At 33.5% G+C, this 21,169-nt stretch overlaps 1 protein-coding gene across 1 annotated transcript in view; it reads left to right on the top strand.

The window, feature by feature from the left end:
* KIAA1109 (KIAA1109 ortholog) overlaps positions 1–21,169 on the top strand; it is a 176,047-nt gene that overhangs the window by 65,641 nt on the left and 89,237 nt on the right. Inside the window, exons 24-35 of the mRNA XM_045552328.1 lie at positions 771–899; positions 3,003–3,122; positions 3,813–4,093; positions 6,707–6,957; positions 10,016–10,274; positions 11,773–12,610; positions 15,418–15,488; positions 16,006–16,179; positions 17,259–17,379; positions 18,415–18,561; positions 18,945–19,072; positions 19,832–20,031. Coding sequence (XP_045408284.1) covers positions 771–899; positions 3,003–3,122; positions 3,813–4,093; positions 6,707–6,957; positions 10,016–10,274; positions 11,773–12,610; positions 15,418–15,488; positions 16,006–16,179; positions 17,259–17,379; positions 18,415–18,561; positions 18,945–19,072; positions 19,832–20,031 — 2,719 coding nt within the window. The remainder of the gene's footprint in view (positions 1–770; positions 900–3,002; positions 3,123–3,812; positions 4,094–6,706; positions 6,958–10,015; positions 10,275–11,772; positions 12,611–15,417; positions 15,489–16,005; positions 16,180–17,258; positions 17,380–18,414; positions 18,562–18,944; positions 19,073–19,831; positions 20,032–21,169) is intronic.

Raw genomic sequence — 21,169 nt, 5'->3', positions numbered from 1 at the left:
TAAGGACTGCTAGAATCTGTTTATAAATTGCCCTTATAAGATGAAACATTTCTGTCTTCTGCATACAATCTTGGTATCACTGTTTTCATGTGGTGCATGAATCCATAGGTGCTTTTATGTTTATTCCATTTTTTGTATGTTTGCGACATGAAATTTGTTTTCCAAGAATTTAAATTATATGTTTCTTTGGAGGGATAATGTCTTGTATACCTATCCCTCAATGTTTTTATTTTTAACAACTCTAATAAATTATACAATCAAGTTTTTTTAAAATTCAAGATTTGGAGAATTAATATATTAAAGTTTACATAAATAAAAGTAGTTTAATCTTCAAAATACTTAGTTTTTCAAAAATTACAGCTCAATATGATAATTAGATACTCAAAAAATTCACAATAAAGTTTGGTTTATTATTAGATAGAGAATTTTAAGTGCTTTTCTATGTGGAGGAATTTAGTTAGCTATATAAGAGGAAAGATATAACCTTGAATAAAGCTATTTGCTTTTGAAGTTGCTGAAGTGAAAATTTTCAGTTGAAATGAGTTTTCATTTTGACAATGCGTTTTGTCATTCACAAATTAAAAGTAACACAAACTTATAAATGGTGTGAAGGTAGAAAAATCATTGGCTAACAAGTGGATTATTTAGCAACAGTTTTAAGGCAGCATTTAGGTTCTTTCAAGCCATGTTAATATTCTTCATAAGCTTTTGAACTCTGAATGCTTGTTTAGAATGCTAACAATATGTCAACCTGTCACTGATATCTGTAGCTGGCATGCCTCTTGGAGTGGGGACAGACATTTGTTTTTCATGTGGTATGTCGGGAGTATGAACTGGAAAGACCAAAATCAGTAATAATTTGTCAGCATGGAATTGATCGTCGGTTCTGTGAATCCAAGGTATGTTAAAAATACATTAGCAGTATTAGAAACATTTATGAATTTTTTAAAAATGAAAGATTGAGATATCAGCTTAAATCAAATGTACATAGCTGTGAAGAACACTATAGTTCAGTTTTTTTCCAGTTAATAAAATTATTTTACCAATTTTTAGCCACTTATAACTTGTAAGTAGCTAAAATATGAGGTAATTATTAAAACACATTCACAAATAAATGGAGATATTATAAAACATATCTTTTACATTTTTACTGTTAACATTCATGTCTTATTGCATTATTATACTGAGTTGTTGGGATGCAGCTCTATATTTATTTATGTAGAAGATTTAGAAATTGAAGCAAGAGGAAGGTTAAATTCCTTATGTGACATGGTTTGCGGACCACTGTGGAACATACCTGTTCTCCTATAATGTGACTAGCAGTCTGGGCATTTTCCAGGTTTCCTGACTCCAAATCTTATGTTCTTTCCATAACATTGTACTGCCTTCATTAACACATTAACTGCCATGTGAGTTGTATTTAACTCACACTAGTTTTGACCCGGGGGACTTGTGAAACATATATAATTTACCTGTCTGTTTACCTTGGGAGCTGTGTGAACTATTTTTCAAGTTGCAAATAACTCACACACAGAAAACAATAAAAAATAACAAATTTTTCATTAAATTAGGATTGTTTTGTTTTCAAAGTTTTTATTCTATTTTCGTGATAAAACACCATGTCCCCAAGAAAAAAAAAATTTTCTAGTGTGGCAACGTGTTGAGTGTCATTCCAGTATCTTCACAAGCGTTGTAAAACGTAGATGATAATCCCTAAAATCATGTGCAATGGCAATGAAATGCTGAGTGTTATTATACAATAAATATTCTCCCTTATGAATGAGGTGGTGGGAGCATTTTTCCCCTGATTGTGGAAGTATACTGATTTCAGAAATCTTGGAAAACTTGGCAGTTTAAAAAAAGAAAAATTAACTTACTCTACAACACAGACATACTTTGGTTAACAGCTTAGTTTTTCTTTCTAGTTCTTTCCTGTACGTGTCTTTCCCTTTTTTTTTTTTGTTCTTTTACTATACAAACTATATTTGTTTGCTGTTATAGTGCTGTGAATTGAAAGTAACTAATCCTGCTTTTAATTTTATGTGCAAAAATAAAATGTATAACCTATGCTTATTTATTGACAATAAAGGAAACAGCTATAATTGGTGATAAAATTAGTTTTTCCTTGTTACAAACACATTGCCAGGCTCCCCGGAATTAGTTTCTTAGTCATATATGTCACTACCACCAGTGAAGATACAGAACATTTCTATCACCCTAGAAAAGTCCTTTGTGTCTCTTTGTAGTCAGCTTCTACTGTAGACAACCACTGATCTCCAGTCACTTTAGTCTGTTAAGATCTGTTTTTGCCTGAAGAAAATATATCAGAATAAAACATTGACTACACTGCAAGACACCTGTTTTTTTCCTTCTTTTTTAAGACACCTGTTTCTAGTTACTGACTGTCACTAATGAGCATTTACATGCTATTGGGCCAGTAATTTACTCAGGCCCACCGTTTCCTCAAGAAATCCATTAAAGTAGGTGATATGTACATTTTTCTTCCAACCTAAACATTACCAAATATATGCTTTATAAATAAAACAAAATTAAATTTGTGTAGATTGTCTGGATATCATCATAAAATTTACAGTTGATATATTAATATGTGTGGGTAGGTGTGAAAACAAATGCATGTGTGTGTGGTACTTATAAAAAAATCTTACAACTCTAAACTCTTATATAATTCTTATAAACCTGTGACATTGTTTTCTTATCAGTTTACTTTATTCTTTGTGAGTTTCAATAACAAGTTTTATATGTATTCTGTCAATTAGACTTGCTGCTTGCCCCTTTTGAATGAAAATGGTACATGCTTTCTTATCAGTTTTCTAATTGATAACATTTTAACTGCTGATGATTTCATTTATTATAGAAGAATGAAATTTGATTTTTTAAAAATATATAACCAAGTTTTTTTATTTAAATAAGGAAATCTATTTAACTAGCAAAATAATGAGTTTTTGGTGATGAATTAAATATATAATCCTTTTTTATTTTAGTTGAGTTGCATTCCTGGGCCTTGTCCAACTTCAGATGATCTGAAATATACAATGACTCGTTTAGCAGTAGATGGAGCTGATATTTATATTGTGGAGCATGGTTGTGCTACAAATATAAAGGTAAGTGTTTTTCTAGGCCAGTATAATTCTTTTTCCTCTTTCTAAACTAAACCTCCATTTCTTGAAATATAATACACATTTATGTTTTATCTCATAAACTACCAAAAAATTTTAAAAGACAGCTTTCTACTTTTTACTCATCCATGTTTTCTTTCAGCATTATATTTTTTAAAGCATACTTTCACCACTTTTTAACTCTAATTGAATTATTAAAACATTGTTTTATAGCAGGGATATAAACTGGTAGATTGCTTTTATGGCAGGGATGTAAACTGGTAGTAGTTTTAAAAGATTTGGTTTTAAATGTCTTTAGGTTTTGTATTAATACATTTGTATTTCCTTCCTGGCTCTTGAAAGCATTTGTTTGCCACTCTGTTTTATGGGTTGCAATTTATAATCAAGGCTTGTGAAGTTTCTGTGATTTCATTGCTTCTCATTTTCCTTTTCCTTTTTATTGAATGTCTTTTTATTCTGTTAGTGCATTTAACTTTTCTATTTTCCCTTTTTTTTTCTGTTTTTCAGTTTTTCCTTTTCTTTTTTCTTTCCTATTTCTTTTTTTTTTTTTTCCATTCTTTTTCTGCGTATGTTTTAGTACATTTGTAATGATCAACTATCCTTTAGCTTGGGCTAAGAAGCTACCTAAACATACAGAAATTACAGTTTTGTTTCATTTTCTTCATTTGACTTTAGATGGGCGCAGTTCGGGTTGCAAACTGTAATCTCCATAATCAATCTGTTGGGGAAGGAATAAGTGCTGCAATTCAGGATTTTCAAGTGAGACAGTACATTGAGCAATTAAATAATTGCAGAGTTGGACTTCAGCCGGCAGTGCTGCGAAGGGCCTATTGGCTTGAAGCTGGGTCAGCCAATTTAGGACTCATTACCGTTGATATTGCATTAGCTGCTGATCATCATTCTAAACATGAGGCACAAAGACATTTCTTAGAAACTCATGATGCCAGAACTAAGAGGTAAGTGAAAATTTTAAGAAGGGTGGTAGACTCAGGTTCAGATGACTATTGCTAGATAATTATAGAGGAAATTATGTAGGAATGGAATAAGAACATTTTAAATAAAGACCTAATGTGATTGTGCTGATGTACCTCAATGAATATAAAAGGACCTGATATTTATGCAAATATACCAAATATCTCATCTCTAACAATGGTGTGGTTGCTGGTAATAATGTTATTTTTTGATGTGTTTCTAAGTCTGTGCTATGTATCTCAACAGTGAAACAAGTTTAAATTATTGGTCCCCAAATAACACTTTCTCTCTCACCCCAGCTTTTCATTCCAATTCATCGTTCCTAGAAACCACCATTCTATCATCATATACTGTATAAAACTCTTCCTTTTATGGGCCTTCCAGACTCTAAAGGGAAGACTAAGTATGTGTATTTCCATTGTTTTTTTTTATGTTTTATAGCTTTAACGAGATATAGTTGACAATAAAATGTACACTGCAATTTTTTTTTTTATTTTGGAGTATTACGGGGGTACAAATGCATTGGTTACATGAATTGCCTTTGCACTGACCAGATTATATAGGCCATTAGTTTCATTATTAATAGATTAATGTTTCTTAAAAGTGTAGTTTCTAGACCACTAGCATCAACTTCTCCTTGGAACTTGCTAGAAATTCACATAATCAAGCCTACCAAGACCTCAGTCAGAAACTCTGGGAGTAGAGTCCAGCTACCCTTATTTTAACAACCCCTTTAGGTGTTCTAACATAAGCTAAAGTTTGAGAACTAATGCTTTGGTTATACAAAGATAGGGGAAGGAAGCTAACATTTGTTGTGTAACTTATGTATTCCAGATTTTGCATCAGATGCTTTATGTGTGTTATACTGTTTAATCCTTGGAACAATCTTATTAGATATATCATACCACCATTTTACACATGAGGAAATTGAGGCTCGGAGATGTTAACTAACTTGCCTAAATTTATGGAGTTATTAAGTGGCACAGCTAGAATTTGAACTCAGTTCTTCTATAGGACTTCGAAGGCATTCATTCTAAGATTTTGCTGCACAAATTAACTAAAAATGTCTATTGTGTTTATAAGATTTTTTTAATTTTGATAGTGCTTCAAGAAATTTTTGCCAAATGACTTAATACAGAAGTGATTTGAAATTGATAACATCTAATTGAAGTACATTTTTCCTTCTGTCTTCTCTAGACTGATGTTCTACTTCTAACTTGATCTATTCATTCCACCTCATATTTCACATCTCAAATATTACTTTTTTTAAAGGTTTCCCTTGTTTTCTTTGTCACAACACCCTGTTTACTTCATAGCACTTACTACAATTTCCGATTAGATATTGTTTATGGCCTAGCTTTGACTCTGTATTATAAACCATATGGGTAAGGACTGTGTCAGTTTTACTTAGCATGATACTAGGTGCTTAATACATATATTCAAGAAATAAAAAAGAATGTAAAATGAAGATGATGATACCCATTCTGTCTGTGAAGGTCCTAAAAATCCAAGGAGATAATACATGTGAAAATACTTAGAAAAATGGACTATAAGGTAAAAAAAAGAGAATAAAGATATATCTCGGCTGGGCGCGGTGGCTCACGCCTGTAATCCTAGCGCTCTGGGAGGCTGAGATGGGAGGATCACTCAAGGTCAGGAGTTCGAGACCAGCCTGAGCAAGAGTGAGACCCCGTCTCTACTAAAAAGAGAAAGGAATTATATGGACAACTAAAAATATATAGAAAAAATTAGCTGGTCATGGTGGTGCATGTCTGTAGTCCCAGCTACTTGGGAAGCTGAGGCAGGAGGATTGCTGGAACCCAGGAGTTTGAGGTTGCTGTGAGCTAGGCTGACGTCATGGCACTCTAGCCTGGGCAACAGAGTGAGATTCTGTCTCAAAAAAAAAAAAAATCTCAGATTTGTATTGTATAATATTTTTTAAGAAAGAAAAGGAGTTAGTACTGAAAGATTTGTGAGTCACACAGAGCCCAAAGAAGTTTACATATATTCTTAATACTTTATTTGTAGATCTCATTACAAGAGAGTAGACCTGGATAATTGTTTTTCTCTACAATGTAGAATAGTTCATTATTTTAGTTTTATTGAGAAATAGTTTCCTACTTGCTGCATATTTATAATTTTTGGTGTATTAAATTTGCAATGTGAAATAATTTCTGAAATGCTATGGGTAATGAGTTATCTATTAAGCATAATCTATACTAATAGTTTTGTCCATTTTTAGATTAATGTTTTAAAACTTTAGTCTTTTTGACAATGTATACTACTGTTTTAAAACTGAATTTAAATGTATAATTTTTATATTGCTTCTTTTTAACTCTTTTTTTAAATGTATACTATATTTCTGTCATCATTGTTCCTACTTACTTCCATCTCATTTACTGTGGTAATACTGTTTTTCTTTTCTTTAGAAAGGTAAAATGATTAAAAAGACGTAACCAGAGTAGGAATAAAACTTTGTGTTTACTTTTAAAAATATTAAAAATTTATATTTAATTATTTGCCAAAAAGTTTTTCATTTCTTAATGAGTTTTTTTAAATGTTATTTCTTTGTTTGTTTTGTTTTGGGTTCTATTTAGATTGTGGTTTTTGTGGCCAGATGATACCCTGAAGAATAAGAGGTGTAGAAACAAGTGTGGTTGTCTTGGTGGTTGCAAATTCTTTGGTGGCACAGTAACTGGCCTAGATTTCTTCAAACTTGAGGAGTTGACGCCTTCCAGTAGCTCTGCATTTTCCAGCACGAGTGCAGAGTCTGATATGTATTATGGACAGTCTCTGCTACAGCCTGGTGAATGGATTATTACTAAAGAAATTCCCAAAATTATAGATGGTAAGAAAATGTGTTGTTTTGTCTTGTGTGCTAATCGTTTATTATCCTTATCCCTACTCCATTCTTAGAGAAGTTCAATGTTACTTTGTTTTACTCAATTAATTTTTTGTCATCTTCCAGGTATGGTTTAGTATAATCAATCCACCTTTGTTTTGCAGATGACTTAGCTGAAGCCAGAAAAAACCAGTGATTTTTTTCAGAGTTACACAGGGCAGGAGGTCTACTACTCAGATGTCCTATTGTTGACATGGGTGGCATTCCTCGCAAGGCTTTATTCTAAATATTTCCTTATATATCATTATTTTCCTATAACCTAGCTTCCAAAGATATACTTAGAAATAGCTGTGCTTCCAAGTAACAGTTGTTTTACCATCTTACACTTATAGGAAAACTTATCAATAAAAATATTTATACTGATGGCCCCATGTTACCAGCTACTTTTATAAAATATTTTCCTTATCACTAAAACTAAACATGCCAAGAGAAATCTGGTCTTTTCTTAGTCTTTAGGATAACTTTATAAATACATTAGTTTGGTCTGAGCAGTGAAAGGTGGCTTTGAGTATATTATTAATAGATTTAGATTTATCTAGTGTCTTCAAAGACTTCAGAAATAAATTTTCCTTTGGGTTTTCTTGTGTGTTTCCATAATTAAGTATAATATTTACTGTTTAAGTTGCCATGCTGCAGAGATGTGAAATATAGAAAAGTCTTGATATTTCACCAATATTTAGCCTTTTTACCTTGATCCAATTAAAAACATTAACTTAGCTCTGCCTTTTGTCAGTAGACAAAGAAAGATAGGAAAGAAATAGTTTTAACTTTAAGAATTTACCAGATTGATTTCCCATGTGTAGAAGCTCTTAGAGGAAAGAGCTGGACTCCATATGCTAAATTCCTCTTTAAATTATTTTTCACTGAATAGTAATACAAAAGTGTGTACATGTTATTTTAAGGTAATTTTACTTTAGCAGTTTTGCTAGAACAAGAGCAGATTATCCTATAAAAACAGCAAACACCAAAACTTGTTGGCATTTAAAGGATGAGGTAGATGCTAATAATTTAGCTACTTTTTTACATTTGAATACAGTTCATTTTTAAAGGTTTACACTGACATTTTCTGATTTAATCCCCAAGCTACCATGTGAGGTAGATGTTATCCCTGTTTTATAGTGAGGAAACTGAGGCCATCACTGAGACTGAGTTGCACAAAGTTATATAGCAAGTATGTCTCCATACAAAGGAAAAATTTTGTAAAATTTGGTAATGAATATTTTGTAAATAAAGGTACGTTTAGCTACCATTTCCCATTTTCCTATATATGGCAACTTTTGGGACACCCTGTAGAATCAGGGCCATTGAAGTGACTTTGGTGTTCTTTCTACTGTACTACAGCTGGCACTAATTATAAAGACTGCTTGATTTTCTAGTCTGCATATCAAAACTTAACTATAGCAAACTCTAGGACAAAAATCTGCAGGGAATTTTTACATGGTGTGAAAAGGGAAAAATAGTAAATTCCCTTTCTAACATTGAACAAAGCAAAGCTAATTATAATTCTTATAATGTGTAATAGGAAATGTTTATACCTCTTGATGATTCTCTTTGTAGTGAGTTGTAAATGCTAAATTGCATTAAGTTTCTTGTCCAGGGAAGATTGGAATTAGCACCTACATGTGTAAGTGAGTTTCTGATTGTTGAGTCTTTCAGAAACTGAGTACAGATGTACAGTGCCTGATAGAATCGAGGAGAGTGTATTGGTAGAATTAAGGATCTATTTGGAGGTCAGTGAACACTAGGTTTCTATATCACTTAGAAGTGAATTAAAGCTATTTTTCTTTTACTTCTGTTTTACATTTGTGGCACTAGAAGTAAATAGCATTATACTGTAAGTTCATAAGTCTTCTTACCCCTTGTATTCCATCTAGAACTACATTCTCTTCAGGGAGATGCTTGCACTATGATATATCCAGTCTACTGGATAATTTTTGGTCCTCTTCTTAGCATCTTAATTGTTGGCCACTCTCATGAAGCACATTTTCCTCTTGACTTGATAGTACATTTCAAAATTTCCTCCCACCTTTTTGTCTATTCCTTCTCAATCTGCTAGTTCTGCTAGCAGGTTTTCCTTTAACATGGGTAATACAGGATGGCTGGAGGAGAGGGGGAGATGAGCAAGAGTTATTTTTTGGATGTAAGCAGCAACGAGACTCTCCTTTTATTCCTCCCCCACCTGCCCCCAATTTCACATCACAGGATCCTTTATGAAACTTTGAAACAGTGGTGCTTCACTCTGTCTGTGAAGTCATTATTTATTCATTCACAAAACCATTTATTGAGTGTTTTCTGTGTTTGAAGCACCTGTTCTAGGTACTGGAAGTACATCTATGAAAATGCACTGAAAAATGATACAATCCCTGTTCTCACTGAACTTTTAGAACAAATAGGGAAGAACATTTAAAATAAGTAAATCTTAGTAAAGATATATGATATCTTTCATACTATTCTTGAAGGGTTTCTGTAAGTCTGTAAGTTTAAAAATTTTCTTTTTTCTTTTCTTTTCTTTTTTTTTTTGGGAGACAGGGTCTTACTCTGTCGCCCAGGCTAGAGTGCCATGGTGCCTGGTGTCAGCCTAACTCACAGCAACCTCAAACTCCTGGGCTCAAGTAATCCTCCTGTTTCAGCCTCCCGAGTAGCTGGGACTACAGGCACGCACCACTGTGCCTGGCTAACTTTTTCTATTTTTATTAGAGATGGGATCTCGCTCTTCCTCAGGCTGGTCTTGAACTCCTGACCTCAAGCGATCCTCCTACCACAGCCTCCCAGAGTGCTAGGATTACAGGCATGAAAAATTTTCAACTAAAAGGTTAAAAAGAAAAGATTCACTGTTCATGGTCTTTATAGGTATCTTTCTATAGTGTTTAACATATTGCTACGTGAAATGAGATACTTTTGCTTTTTAAAAATGATTATACTTAAAACAGGGAATTAAGTTGTCATGTTTTTCATAAATTGCTTTTGAATTTTTTATGTTCACTTACCCACCTTTTTGTTCTAGGTAATGTGAATGGCATGAAGAGGAAAGAATGGGAAAACAAACCAGTGGGAATAGAAGTAGAGAGAAAAACTCAACACCTTAGTCTTCAAGTACCATTACGATCTCATAGCTCATCGTCTTCTTCAGAAGAGAATAGTAGTTCTAGTGCTGCACAACCTTTATTGGCTGGTGAAAAGGAAAGTCCCTCTTCTGTTGCTGATGACCATTTGGTTCAAAAAGAATTCTTGCATGGTACAAAAAGAGATGATTGTCAAGTAAGGTCAGTATTCAGTTAGATTTAGAAACTTGATCATAATAGGATTATAGTTGTTTAAAACTGATGCAAGAAAAACTTCTTCCTTCTTTGTTCCTCCAATTAAAAAAAACTTTTTCATGTATCCGAATATATTTTGAAATGTCAGTTGACTGTTGTCTTGCTGATTATAGAAGTAATACATATATATTTATTCTAAATATGAGGAAAATGCAGAAAAGTATAATGAAAATAAATGTTTCTTGATGTCCTACCTCTCAGAGTGAATCACTGTTAACATTTGGGTATTAGCCTTGCAGTGGATATTTTTTGGACCTCCTCTTGGCACCTTAATAGTTTCCTGCTCCTTTCTTAAAGAACATTTTCCTCTTGACTTGATAGCACATTTCAAAATTTCTTCCCACCTTCTTGGTTTTCCTTTTCAATCTCTATTGCCATATCCTCCACTTTTCCTTCCTTTCTTCTTTCTCTTCCTCTCATATCCTGCCACTTGTTGACTATTGTTATTTATTTGGACTCCATTCTGTATCATTTTCTTCATTCATTCTGTTCTATTTCCCTAGACAATCTCAATAAATGTTTGGCTTCAACCATGGTCTTTAGCTAACATTTTTTAAATGTAAAACTACAGCCAAAACTTTGTCCCTACCAGCCTAGCTACATTCTTGATATTTCTACTTGGTGTTTCATGGAGACTTCAAACTCAGCATATTAAAAATAGCCTTATTTCTGTCATTCTCAACTTGTTCTGTTTCAGTAAAAGACACTACTATATCCGTTGTTAAACTCAGAAATATTAGAGTTATCTGTGACTTCTTCCTCTCTTTCAATCCTTCTCCAAGACCCCTGGTGTTTTTTTTGTTGGACAAGCTGTTAAAGGATGTGGGGAAAAAAAACAAAATGAAACTCTTGACCAGGTGCCATGGCTCATGCCTATTATCCTGAGCCTGAGGCGGGAGGATTGCTTGAGGCCAGGAGTTTAAGCCCAGCCTGGGCAATACAACATAGACCCCCTTCTCCACAAAAAACTTAAAAAAAAAAAAAATTAGCCTGGCATGGTGGTGTGTGCCTGTAGTCCTAGCTATTCAGTAGGCAGAACCAGGAGAATTGCTTGAACCTAGGAGTTTAAAATTGCAGTGAGCTATGATCGCACCACTGCACTCTGGCCCAAGTGACAGAGTGAGACTCTGTCAAAAACAAAAAAACTCATAAATACATCAATGTCCATGGATTATGGATAAAAGATTATACTCTGGGTTTAAGTTTTTGTGTTTTAAGCTGCCTCAGTTTTTTTTTTTTTTTTTTTTTTGAGCTATATGGGGGACATGAACGCATTATGTGTGCTACCCTCAATGGATATTATATTGTAAAATTTTAGATTTTCTTTTATTTATAAAATGAATGATTACAATTACCAAAAGGATTTTTATACATACTTATATTTATGCTTAGAGTAAATTATTTGATGTATAGAAAATAGTAATAGCTTTGCTTTCTGTTTTAGTGTTCCTACAGAAATTTCAGGAAACAGCCCTGTGTCTCCTAATACTCAGGACAAATCAGTAGGTCAGTCTCCTCTTAGATCTCCTTTGAAACGACAAGCCTCTGTCTGTTCCACCCGACTTGGAAGTACTAAGAGTCTTACTGCTGCTTTCTATGGGGACAAGCAGCCTGTTACAGTTGGAGTCCAGTTTAGTAGTGATGTGTCTCGAAGTGATGAGAATGTACTGGATTCACCGAAGCAGAGGAGAAGTTTTGGTTCATTCCCATATACACCATCAGCAGACTCTAATTCATTTCATCAATATCGATCAATGGATTCCAGCATGTCAATGGCTGATAGTGAAGCCTACTTTTCTGCAGCTGAGGAATTTGAGCCCATTAGCAGTGATGAAGGCCCTGGAACTTATCCGGGTAGAAAAAAGAAGAAAAAGCAAACCCAGCAGATTGACTACAGTAGGGGTTCCATATATCACAGTGTAGAAGGACCACTTATTGGCCACGGAGAAAGCATTCAGGATTCCCGAACTCTGCCATTCAAAACTCATCCTTCCCAGGCTTCATTTGTTTCTGCATTAGGTGGAGAAGATGATGTTATAGAACATTTATATATTGTAGAAGGTGAGAAAACAGTAGAGAGTGAACAGATTACTTCTCAGCAACCTGTGATGAATTGTTATCAGACTTACCTTACTCAGTTCCAGGTAATTAATTGGTCAGTTAAGCATCCAACCAACAAAAGAACCTCTAAGTCCTCATTGCATCGTCCCCTTGATCTGGATACACCAACCAGTGAAGAAAGTTCATCATCATTTGAACAGCTTTCTGTTCCAACTTTTAAGGTATAAACCAAATCGTTAGTTTTCACTGCTATATTTATTTAGAAAAATAGACTTTTAAGAAATTGTTTTCAAAATTACTTTCTCATTTATTTTAGCTACTTTTCTGAAAGATAGACTTTCTGAAGTCATAGTTTTATATATGACAGATCTCAGGGTTATTGTAAATTTAAGCAAATTAAATTGAGGAATGATTTAAGATTTGATTGCCACTATATTAATCTAATGAATTAACACATATTCTGTATCTACATTATACTCTTAAGATTGGGATCAAGTCTCTGAATTCATATTTTCTGTGTCTTGAAAATATAATTTTGAAGTTGTTCTTAATAGTTCTTTCCCCTAATCCGTAACTGTTTCCATGCAAAGCCAGTTCCATTCACTTGACATTTGAGTGCTTATAATTTGGTATGAATGTGGTTATTGTGCATTTCTGTAATGTGTTCTGAAAATGGCTTTCTTAGGTAAGCTAAAAACACCTCAAAATGAATTTAGCAAATTTAGTAATAGCAAATATGAAAACTATTTTTAAAATGATAAATTATAAGAAAAGTTTTTATGATGTTAAAGACAAAAATTAAGTGTATAAAGTCTTATGGAACTGATGAATAATGTTCAGAAATCTTATGTCGTATATATAGTTTATATACATATGCATATACGTGTGTGTATACATATACCATACTTATTTGAAATGACTAAATGTTAATTTATTTAATCAGTCTTAATTCAGGTATTTATTATACACAGCTGTGTGCCAGGCATTTGATATACAGTAGTGAGGGAACTGGACATGGACCTTACAGTTTAGAGGAGGAAGACAGACAGTAGATAAACAGATAGATACATGATTACAAATTGAGAAGAGTCTTATGAAGGTAATCAGAGCATGCTGGAATAGAGAATAATGGCAGGGTGGGGCTACCTAGCTTGTATTGATATGGAAGGTCTATCTAAGAAGGTAATATTTAAACTGAAACTTGAAGGACGAGGAGGAATTGAGGATGGGAGGACCTAGGAGCACTGCATTCCAGGCAGAGGCTATAGCCTTCCTAAAGTCCTAAGGAGCAAAAGAGGTCAGTGTGCCTGAGAAATAGTGAGTGGGGAGACTTGCTCATGATGAAGCTGGAGACCTAAACAAGACCTTGGCATCAGGAGTTTGAATTTTATTTTAATTTCATTTATTTATTTATTTAACGCGTGAGAACTTTAAGGAAATGTGATGTGATCACATGTACTTTGGCTACTAAGTGGAACTGAATTGTCATTAAGCAAGAGAGGAAATGAGGTGATCATTTAGGAGGCTGTTGCAGTAGTCTGTGTAAGAGATGACGGGCTTGGATTTAAGATGTATTAGTAATGATAGAAATGTGACAAATGCAGTTGAATATCCTCACAAATATATGCAGGCATTTGAGTAATATGTATTGAAGGATGAAGAAACATTAGTGACAGTTTCAAAGTTGTGGTTTTAACTTTTAAGGTTGTGTTCATTTCTTATCTTGCCCAAGATAAATTGCCCATGCTAAGATTTCAAAATTTTCTCTTTATTCCATGTGGAAATATGTTCGTGTGTGAGTTTTCCGGGATAAAACTGAATGGTACTTGCTGTGCAGAGCAGTACCTGAGGAGGTAGAAATTTCTCAGTATTTTAAGTAACTCTTTCTAGTTTGATTAGGCAGTTAAATCTCTGGAGAAGATAAGTCAAGGGATTAATCTATTTAGACAACTTCTAAAATAGAACATAAGATAGAATGGTTGTTACCAAAAAGACAAATGATAACAAGTGTTGGCAAGGATGTGAAGAAATCAAACCCTTACACACTGTTGGTAGGAATGTAAATTAGTACAGCCATTATGAAAAACAGTATGGAGGTTCCTCAAAGAATTAAAAATGGAATTACCATATGATCCAGCAATTCCGCTATTAGGTACACATCCAAAGACAATTCAGTATGTTGAAAAGATATCTGTACTCCCATGTTCATTGCAGTACTATTGTCAGTAGCCAAGATGTGGAATCAACCTCAGTGTCCATCAGTGAATGAACAGATAAAGAAAATGTGGTATTACATACAGTGGAATACTACTCAGCCATGAAAAAGAAGGGAATCCTGTCATTTGCAACAATATGGATGAACCTGGAAGGTGTTATATTCAGTGAAATAAGCCAAACAAAAATACAAAAGCCTCATGATCTCACTCATGCAGGATCTGAGCAGGCTGATCTCATGAAAGTAGAGAGTAGAAGGATGGTTACCAGAGGCTGAGCTGTTAGGAAAAAAGAAAGAAACAGAACATAGGAAGTAAGAAAGTTATTTTTCTCCATTAAATCTGAATAACTGACTAGCATTTATGAAGCTTCAGTTTGGTTAGTCAGGTTCATTTATTTTATTTGTTATCTTTTATAGATGTAAAATACAAGTCTAGCTTTTCCTATAGTTTAATATTTCTGTGAGTCTCTTTTCCACTTAAAAATTGGTTGTAGTAGGAGAAGACTAAAATTAGCTTGAGTAAAAAGCTCAATTTAAATAGGAACTCTGGAGGAAAGACGTTTGAAGTACTTGCTTTTAAGTCTTAGTTGTAGTCGTTTACTACTCTTACTGCTCATCCCTCACAACCCTGCTCTGCCATTTATTGACTAAGCAAAATGAAATTACCAATTGAATATTTTCTGTGATTTTTCTCCATTTATCTGTTAAATATTTATATCAAATATATCAAAATCATATTAACAAGAAATTTGGATATTCACAAATATCAGTTACTATATAAAATTGACTAGACTATAATATTTTATGTTCTAGGTTATCAAACAGGGACTTACAGCTAATTCTTTGCTAGACAGAGGCATGCAACTTTCAGGATCAACTTCAAAGTAAGTAAAGATAATATACTTTTAACATTTAAAGTCAATCTTCCTTGATTCTGAGATAGGTAGACTTTATTCTGAGCAATAACCATTCTTTACTTGAGTATGGACTTATTTTAAGAATAAATTTGCTCAAATAATTCAGTCCTTTTGTCTGTCATGGCTTTGGCTACTTTTAATAAGTAATCAGTAGCATTTCTGTTAAACATACTGTGCAAGCTGTAACTTGACATATCAAAATTGGGGACTAATAAGAATTCAGTATTGTATTTTTTACATTTTAGAAAAGGTCCATCAAGTAGATATATCAAAAAATTTTCTCATTTGATATATTAACCATCTTTGCTCAGTTTTCATTTTAGTGCTTTTTTTGGCCTGTCATTGAGACATAAAATATCAAATCCAATTCCATGAAATTTTTAGTTGAAATAGATGTGTGTGTTTTACTCATCTTAAGGAAGCTCCAACTTCTATTCTTGTTCACGGTCTTTTTAATATATGCTTTCCATGTTAAACTGTGTAGTACACCGTATACTCCACTGGATAAGAAAGTCGTTGATAACACAGATGATGAAACATTAACAGAAGAGTGGACCCTGGATCAACCAGTCTCCCAGACCAGGACAACAGCCATAGTTGAAGTAAAAGGAACCGTTGATATTGTTCTGACTCCCCTGGTTGCTGAAGCTTTGGACAGGTATTGCCTTTGTCTAAAAATGTAACTATTACTTTATAAAATAACTGTATGTGATATAAGTATACATAATATGATATGTTCATATGGAAGATTGTTGATAGCTATTTTGATTGATTAAAAATGAAAATATATTTAAAGAGTTCTTTGTTTTAGTTAGTTATCATGTTATTTTCTCAGCCTAAATAGTTACATTTGTCCCTCTGTGTCTGCGGGAGATTGGTTCCAGGACCCACATGGATACTAAAATCTGCTGATGCTCAAGTCAGCCTTGGGGAACTTGTGGACACGCAAAGTTTGCCCTCCATATCTGTGGGCTCTGTATTCCATGAATCTTGTATTTTGAATAATATATTTTCAGTCTGCAATTGGTTGAATATGTGGATGTGGAACCCATGGGTACAGAGGACTGACTGTATAATATTATAATAATTATGTTACAATATATATCTAATGTTTGCTTTTGGGCTAATGAGCATAAAATGATTAAATACTCAGGAACTACTTTTTGTGTTTCATATTCTCACTACTATCTAGTTAATGAAAGGATAAAGGGGGAAATAATAGAGGCTCTGTCTTGCAAGGAGCTTATCGTCTATCGAGGGAGACAAAACTAACATGAATAAAAATGAGAATGGAACATAATGGAAGTTGTGTGGAAAACACAGAGTGCTGAATGAGGGGAGAAAAGAAGGGGTTCGGTGGGGACCAATTTTCATCAAAGTCTTCCTTTTACTGCAAAGGTGTATAGTTTTCCATGATAACTTACATTGTTACAATTCTTATGAGATGTCATACAAATGAGAAATGTAGGAAATTATCTTTAGGAGATTGTGAAAGAAAACACTATTGCGCAATCTGGAACACTTCATCTTGGGATAGGGATGGTGACACTGAGGATAAAATCTCAGTACTGTTTCCCTTGTACAATTTCTGAAAATATAGCTTAGAAATTCTCGTTTCAGTGTTGAAGAATTATTATATATATTCAAATGTGCTAAATTTCACTGATATGTTTAGATAAACTAGGTCATAGGATTAGTGTTATTGAAATTTTTCATTTACTGTTTTTCCCCCCTCAGATACATTGAAGCAATGGTTCATTGTGCTAGTACCCGACATCCAGCTGCAATTGTAGATGGTCTTCATGCAAAAGTCCTTAGGGAAGCTGTCCAAAATAGCAAGACCACCTTTTCGGAAAATGTAAGAACTTTTTTATTCCATGAGCATAGCAAATTTAGTATCACGTGTACAGAATATCGAAAGCTGGAGAAACTGGAATATATCAAAATTTTATTTTCAAGTTAAGTCAGAATATATAGACATGTTGTGAAAGCCTTTATATGTATTGGCTTCGTAAAAGATAGCATATATAATTGTACTATGAATTGAAAAGTAGTAAAAATATTTACTTAAAAAATAGCTTTATTTTTCCTTTCATTTCGAAAATAGCTTAGTTTGAAGCTTTTTCTAAAGAGTTTTGGCCCTGAGTGAATGAACGTTCTTTAGGATTGATACTCTACTTTTCTAAGAAAGCAAAGCTGCTTACTTTTTGACTTTCCTTTACGATTAGCTGAGTTGTCTCTTAATATTACTTTTGAGATTATTATTGTTCATTTTAATGAATCAAATCACTGCCTCCTATTATATGTTATTCTACTGATGCTATGGTTCTATCCATGAAGCCAGCTGCTTTGCAGTCACATCTCGGGCTCTTCTGGTGATTCTCCATTTGATTTTCAAATTTATTTGGATCATATTTGTACCAGGGACCAGAGGAGAGGGTGAAAGTGAGGCTGATTATTTTTAGTGAACCAATTATTTAATATATATTGACATTTCATGTGATAGGGAGTTAGGGTAGTTGAGATTAAAAAAAAAAAAAGAAGAAATTTGAAAATATTCCCAGCCAACAAGGAGCCAATTATCAGAGACCAAGTCTGCCTTCAAGTCAGAATTTAGTGATCCTAAAAAAAGCTTATAATTACTATTATCATTTTTTCTATCTTTTTCACTATAGGCTGAATTCACTTTAGTATATATTACTTTTCTCAATTCTGAAACTACCAGTCTATTTCCTAGCTTTTCTAAGGTTTGGATTTTAAGATGGGGTATTAAACCAGTGGCAGCTGGCACATAGATGGGCATTGAGGGGCACAGTGACAAAGCAAGGTGCTGTTGTGGGTGATGTGGAAATTATGAAAGTTCTGTGAAATAATTCACTTTCAACCATTTTAGTTATCTTCCAAACAAGATGTTCGAGGAACAAAAACTGAGCACCCTATAATAGGAACAACTAACCAAGGACAAGCACAGACAAATCTTATAATGAAGCAAGATAATGTAACAATTAAAGGTCTTCAGACTAATGTTAGCATACCAAAGGTAACAATTTTATATTTAAAAAATTTTTCCCTGAAAGAGGAGAGCATTTTGATGGTCTTTTATCCTTTGCATCTACCAAAGCGAGTGGTGGTAGAACAGTGTGTAATATCAAAATATTTTATTCTTTTGATGATCTAATGTAGAGTTAATGTAATATAATTTACTTAAGCAGAATATTAGGTATTAGTCAAATATCCCATATCCATCCAGTAATAAGTTAATTATTATTTTACGAGCCTGTATTTATAATCCTTGTCTTCATCACTGTCAGATGCATAAATATGCCATCTTAACTGTAGTTTTCCATTTCTTTGTATATTTTATGTTTAAGTGATACGTTTTCACTTTTCAATTCTGAAATTTGTGACCTTTTTTTGTGTTAGGTAAACTTATGTTTGTTACAAGCCTCAGTGGAAGAATCTCCAACTACAGCTCCTAGTAGGAGTGTGACTCATGTTTCCCTAGTGGCATTGTGTTTTGACAGAATTGCTACACAAGTTCGTATGAACAGGTAAGAAAGATTTTGTTAATCTGAGCTATTATTATCTTGCTGGATTTAAAAGCAAGCCTTGATCATCTTTTAAATGCATTTCTGAGAATTATAATGTTAAAACGATTGAAGTCCAGAACTGCTACAGCCATCTTGCTACCTGCCTGAGGGTATAACATCCCCATACAGAGGAAGGCCAGGCCAAAATATTAGCAAGATAGTAGACCTGAACCCTTTGAAATAAGTTGACCTTAATGCTTGTGGCCCAAAAATGTTCCTTATTGTTTAAGCAAGTTTGAATGGGTTTTCAGTGACTTGAAGCCTAAAGATCAAAATATCATGCATGCCCAGACCTGGAAATAAGTTATAAATTTGATCCCTTTTGCTAGATTACATCATCATTTCTAATATGTAATTTTATGATAAACAACTCATTGGAATCTTCCTACTCTCATCAGATCCTATTCATTAACTTCATTTTACAGATATAAAACTGAGTCTCAGAATTAAGTAAGTTATCCCAGGCTACAGTCCTACTAAGTAACTTGAACCTTGGTTTTGTATAATAACTCTGAAATTAAAATCTGCTTTTTTATTTAGTCTAAACTAAGCTGAAATGAAGAGCAAAGGTGGAGTTAAATTCATTGCTAATTTCTAATGTAAAATAACAAGAGTATATGAATTGTTGCCGTTATGCAATAGTAAAATTCATTTAGGTAAATGTTTTCACTGAGCTATATTATTTAATTGTTAACCAATTTGCTTTCTTTTTTCATAAAGAGGTGTGGTTGAAGAGACTTCAAACAATGCAGAACCTGGTAGAACATCAAATTTTGATAGGTATGTTCATACCACTAAGATGCAACCTCAGTCATCTGGATCTCTCAGATCAAATGCTGGAGCAGAAAAAGGCAAAGAAATTGCAGCCAAGTTAAACATTCATCGAGTTCATGGACAACTTAGGGGTCTTGACACAACAGGTAGGATTCTACAACAAACATGTTTTTCCTTGGCATGTATAAATGTTACAGGATTTTGCAAAAGGGAACATCATTTTTTTCTTTTGAATATTGCTATAGTTTGAGTATTTTATAAGAAAGAGAAAGATATTTCTACATACGTCAAACACATGATATCTAACTACTTACTGCATCCTGTGCAGAATGGAGGCTAAACTTTGGTAAGAAATTAAGTGGCATGGCCTCAAATTAAGAACTGCTTCTGTCTCCTATGTGTTTTCTTCATGTCATCTGCTTGATTGTTATAGAACAGAGAGAGCACGATCTTTATAGTCTTTCTTATTTTTAACATTATTCTGTTTGTAACATTTATTAAAAAGAATTAATTGCAATATATTAAAAAGAATTAATTGCAATATTAATCAAAACCAGAGAGCCTAGTCTGTAAAATATAGCAGCAATAAGAGTGACAGACATTCTTCTTAAAGTCCCTGGTGAGATAAAACAGAAAAGTAGAGATGTTACATATCACTTCAATGTTTTTGATGCTGTTTAGTATATTGTGTCATTTAGAGGTTTAAATCATCTGAGATTGTAAGATATTCAATCCAGAAAAATATTGGGTTTGTTAATTATATTTGAGATGATTGCTCTGCTAAAATCTTTATGTGGAACAGGTGACCAATCTTGAATGAATAAATGAATTCCTTGAGTTTGCTCACTGTATTTTATAGGTTCTGAAGGTTCCATGGTTTCAGTCTGCATTCCGGGTCTATGTAACTGTTGTGACTTTCTCAAGGCTTATTTTACCATTCTGTTTATGAAGCCAAAGGCATTTGACCAGAGATTTTCAAGAGACTTTTCATGACTACCTGAGATCTGTCGTCCTGAAACTTTTGCGAAATATAGTGGCTTGAGTGAAACAAAAAGAATTCACAGCTCTGTAGTTTGCACTGGTAATCAGCTTGCACTTGGGTACAGACCATAGGTAGTACCACCTTATATAATTTTGAAAGGTATATCGTCCAGAAAAACTATCATCAAAGACAAAACTCCCAATGAAATTCCAAGGTGGACATTTGTGTAAAAATGTGGAAAAAATGTAAATGTCTTTGCTTATATGTACATTAGGTAGCTGTCAAAAGGTACTTAATAATCT

This window comes from Lemur catta, chromosome 5 (assembly GCF_020740605.2).
Source record: "Lemur catta isolate mLemCat1 chromosome 5, mLemCat1.pri, whole genome shotgun sequence".
Classification (NCBI taxonomy): Eukaryota; Metazoa; Chordata; class Mammalia; order Primates; family Lemuridae; genus Lemur; species Lemur catta.
Note: the sequence above shows the minus strand (reverse complement) of the source record. Positions and strands in the feature narration are given on the sequence as shown.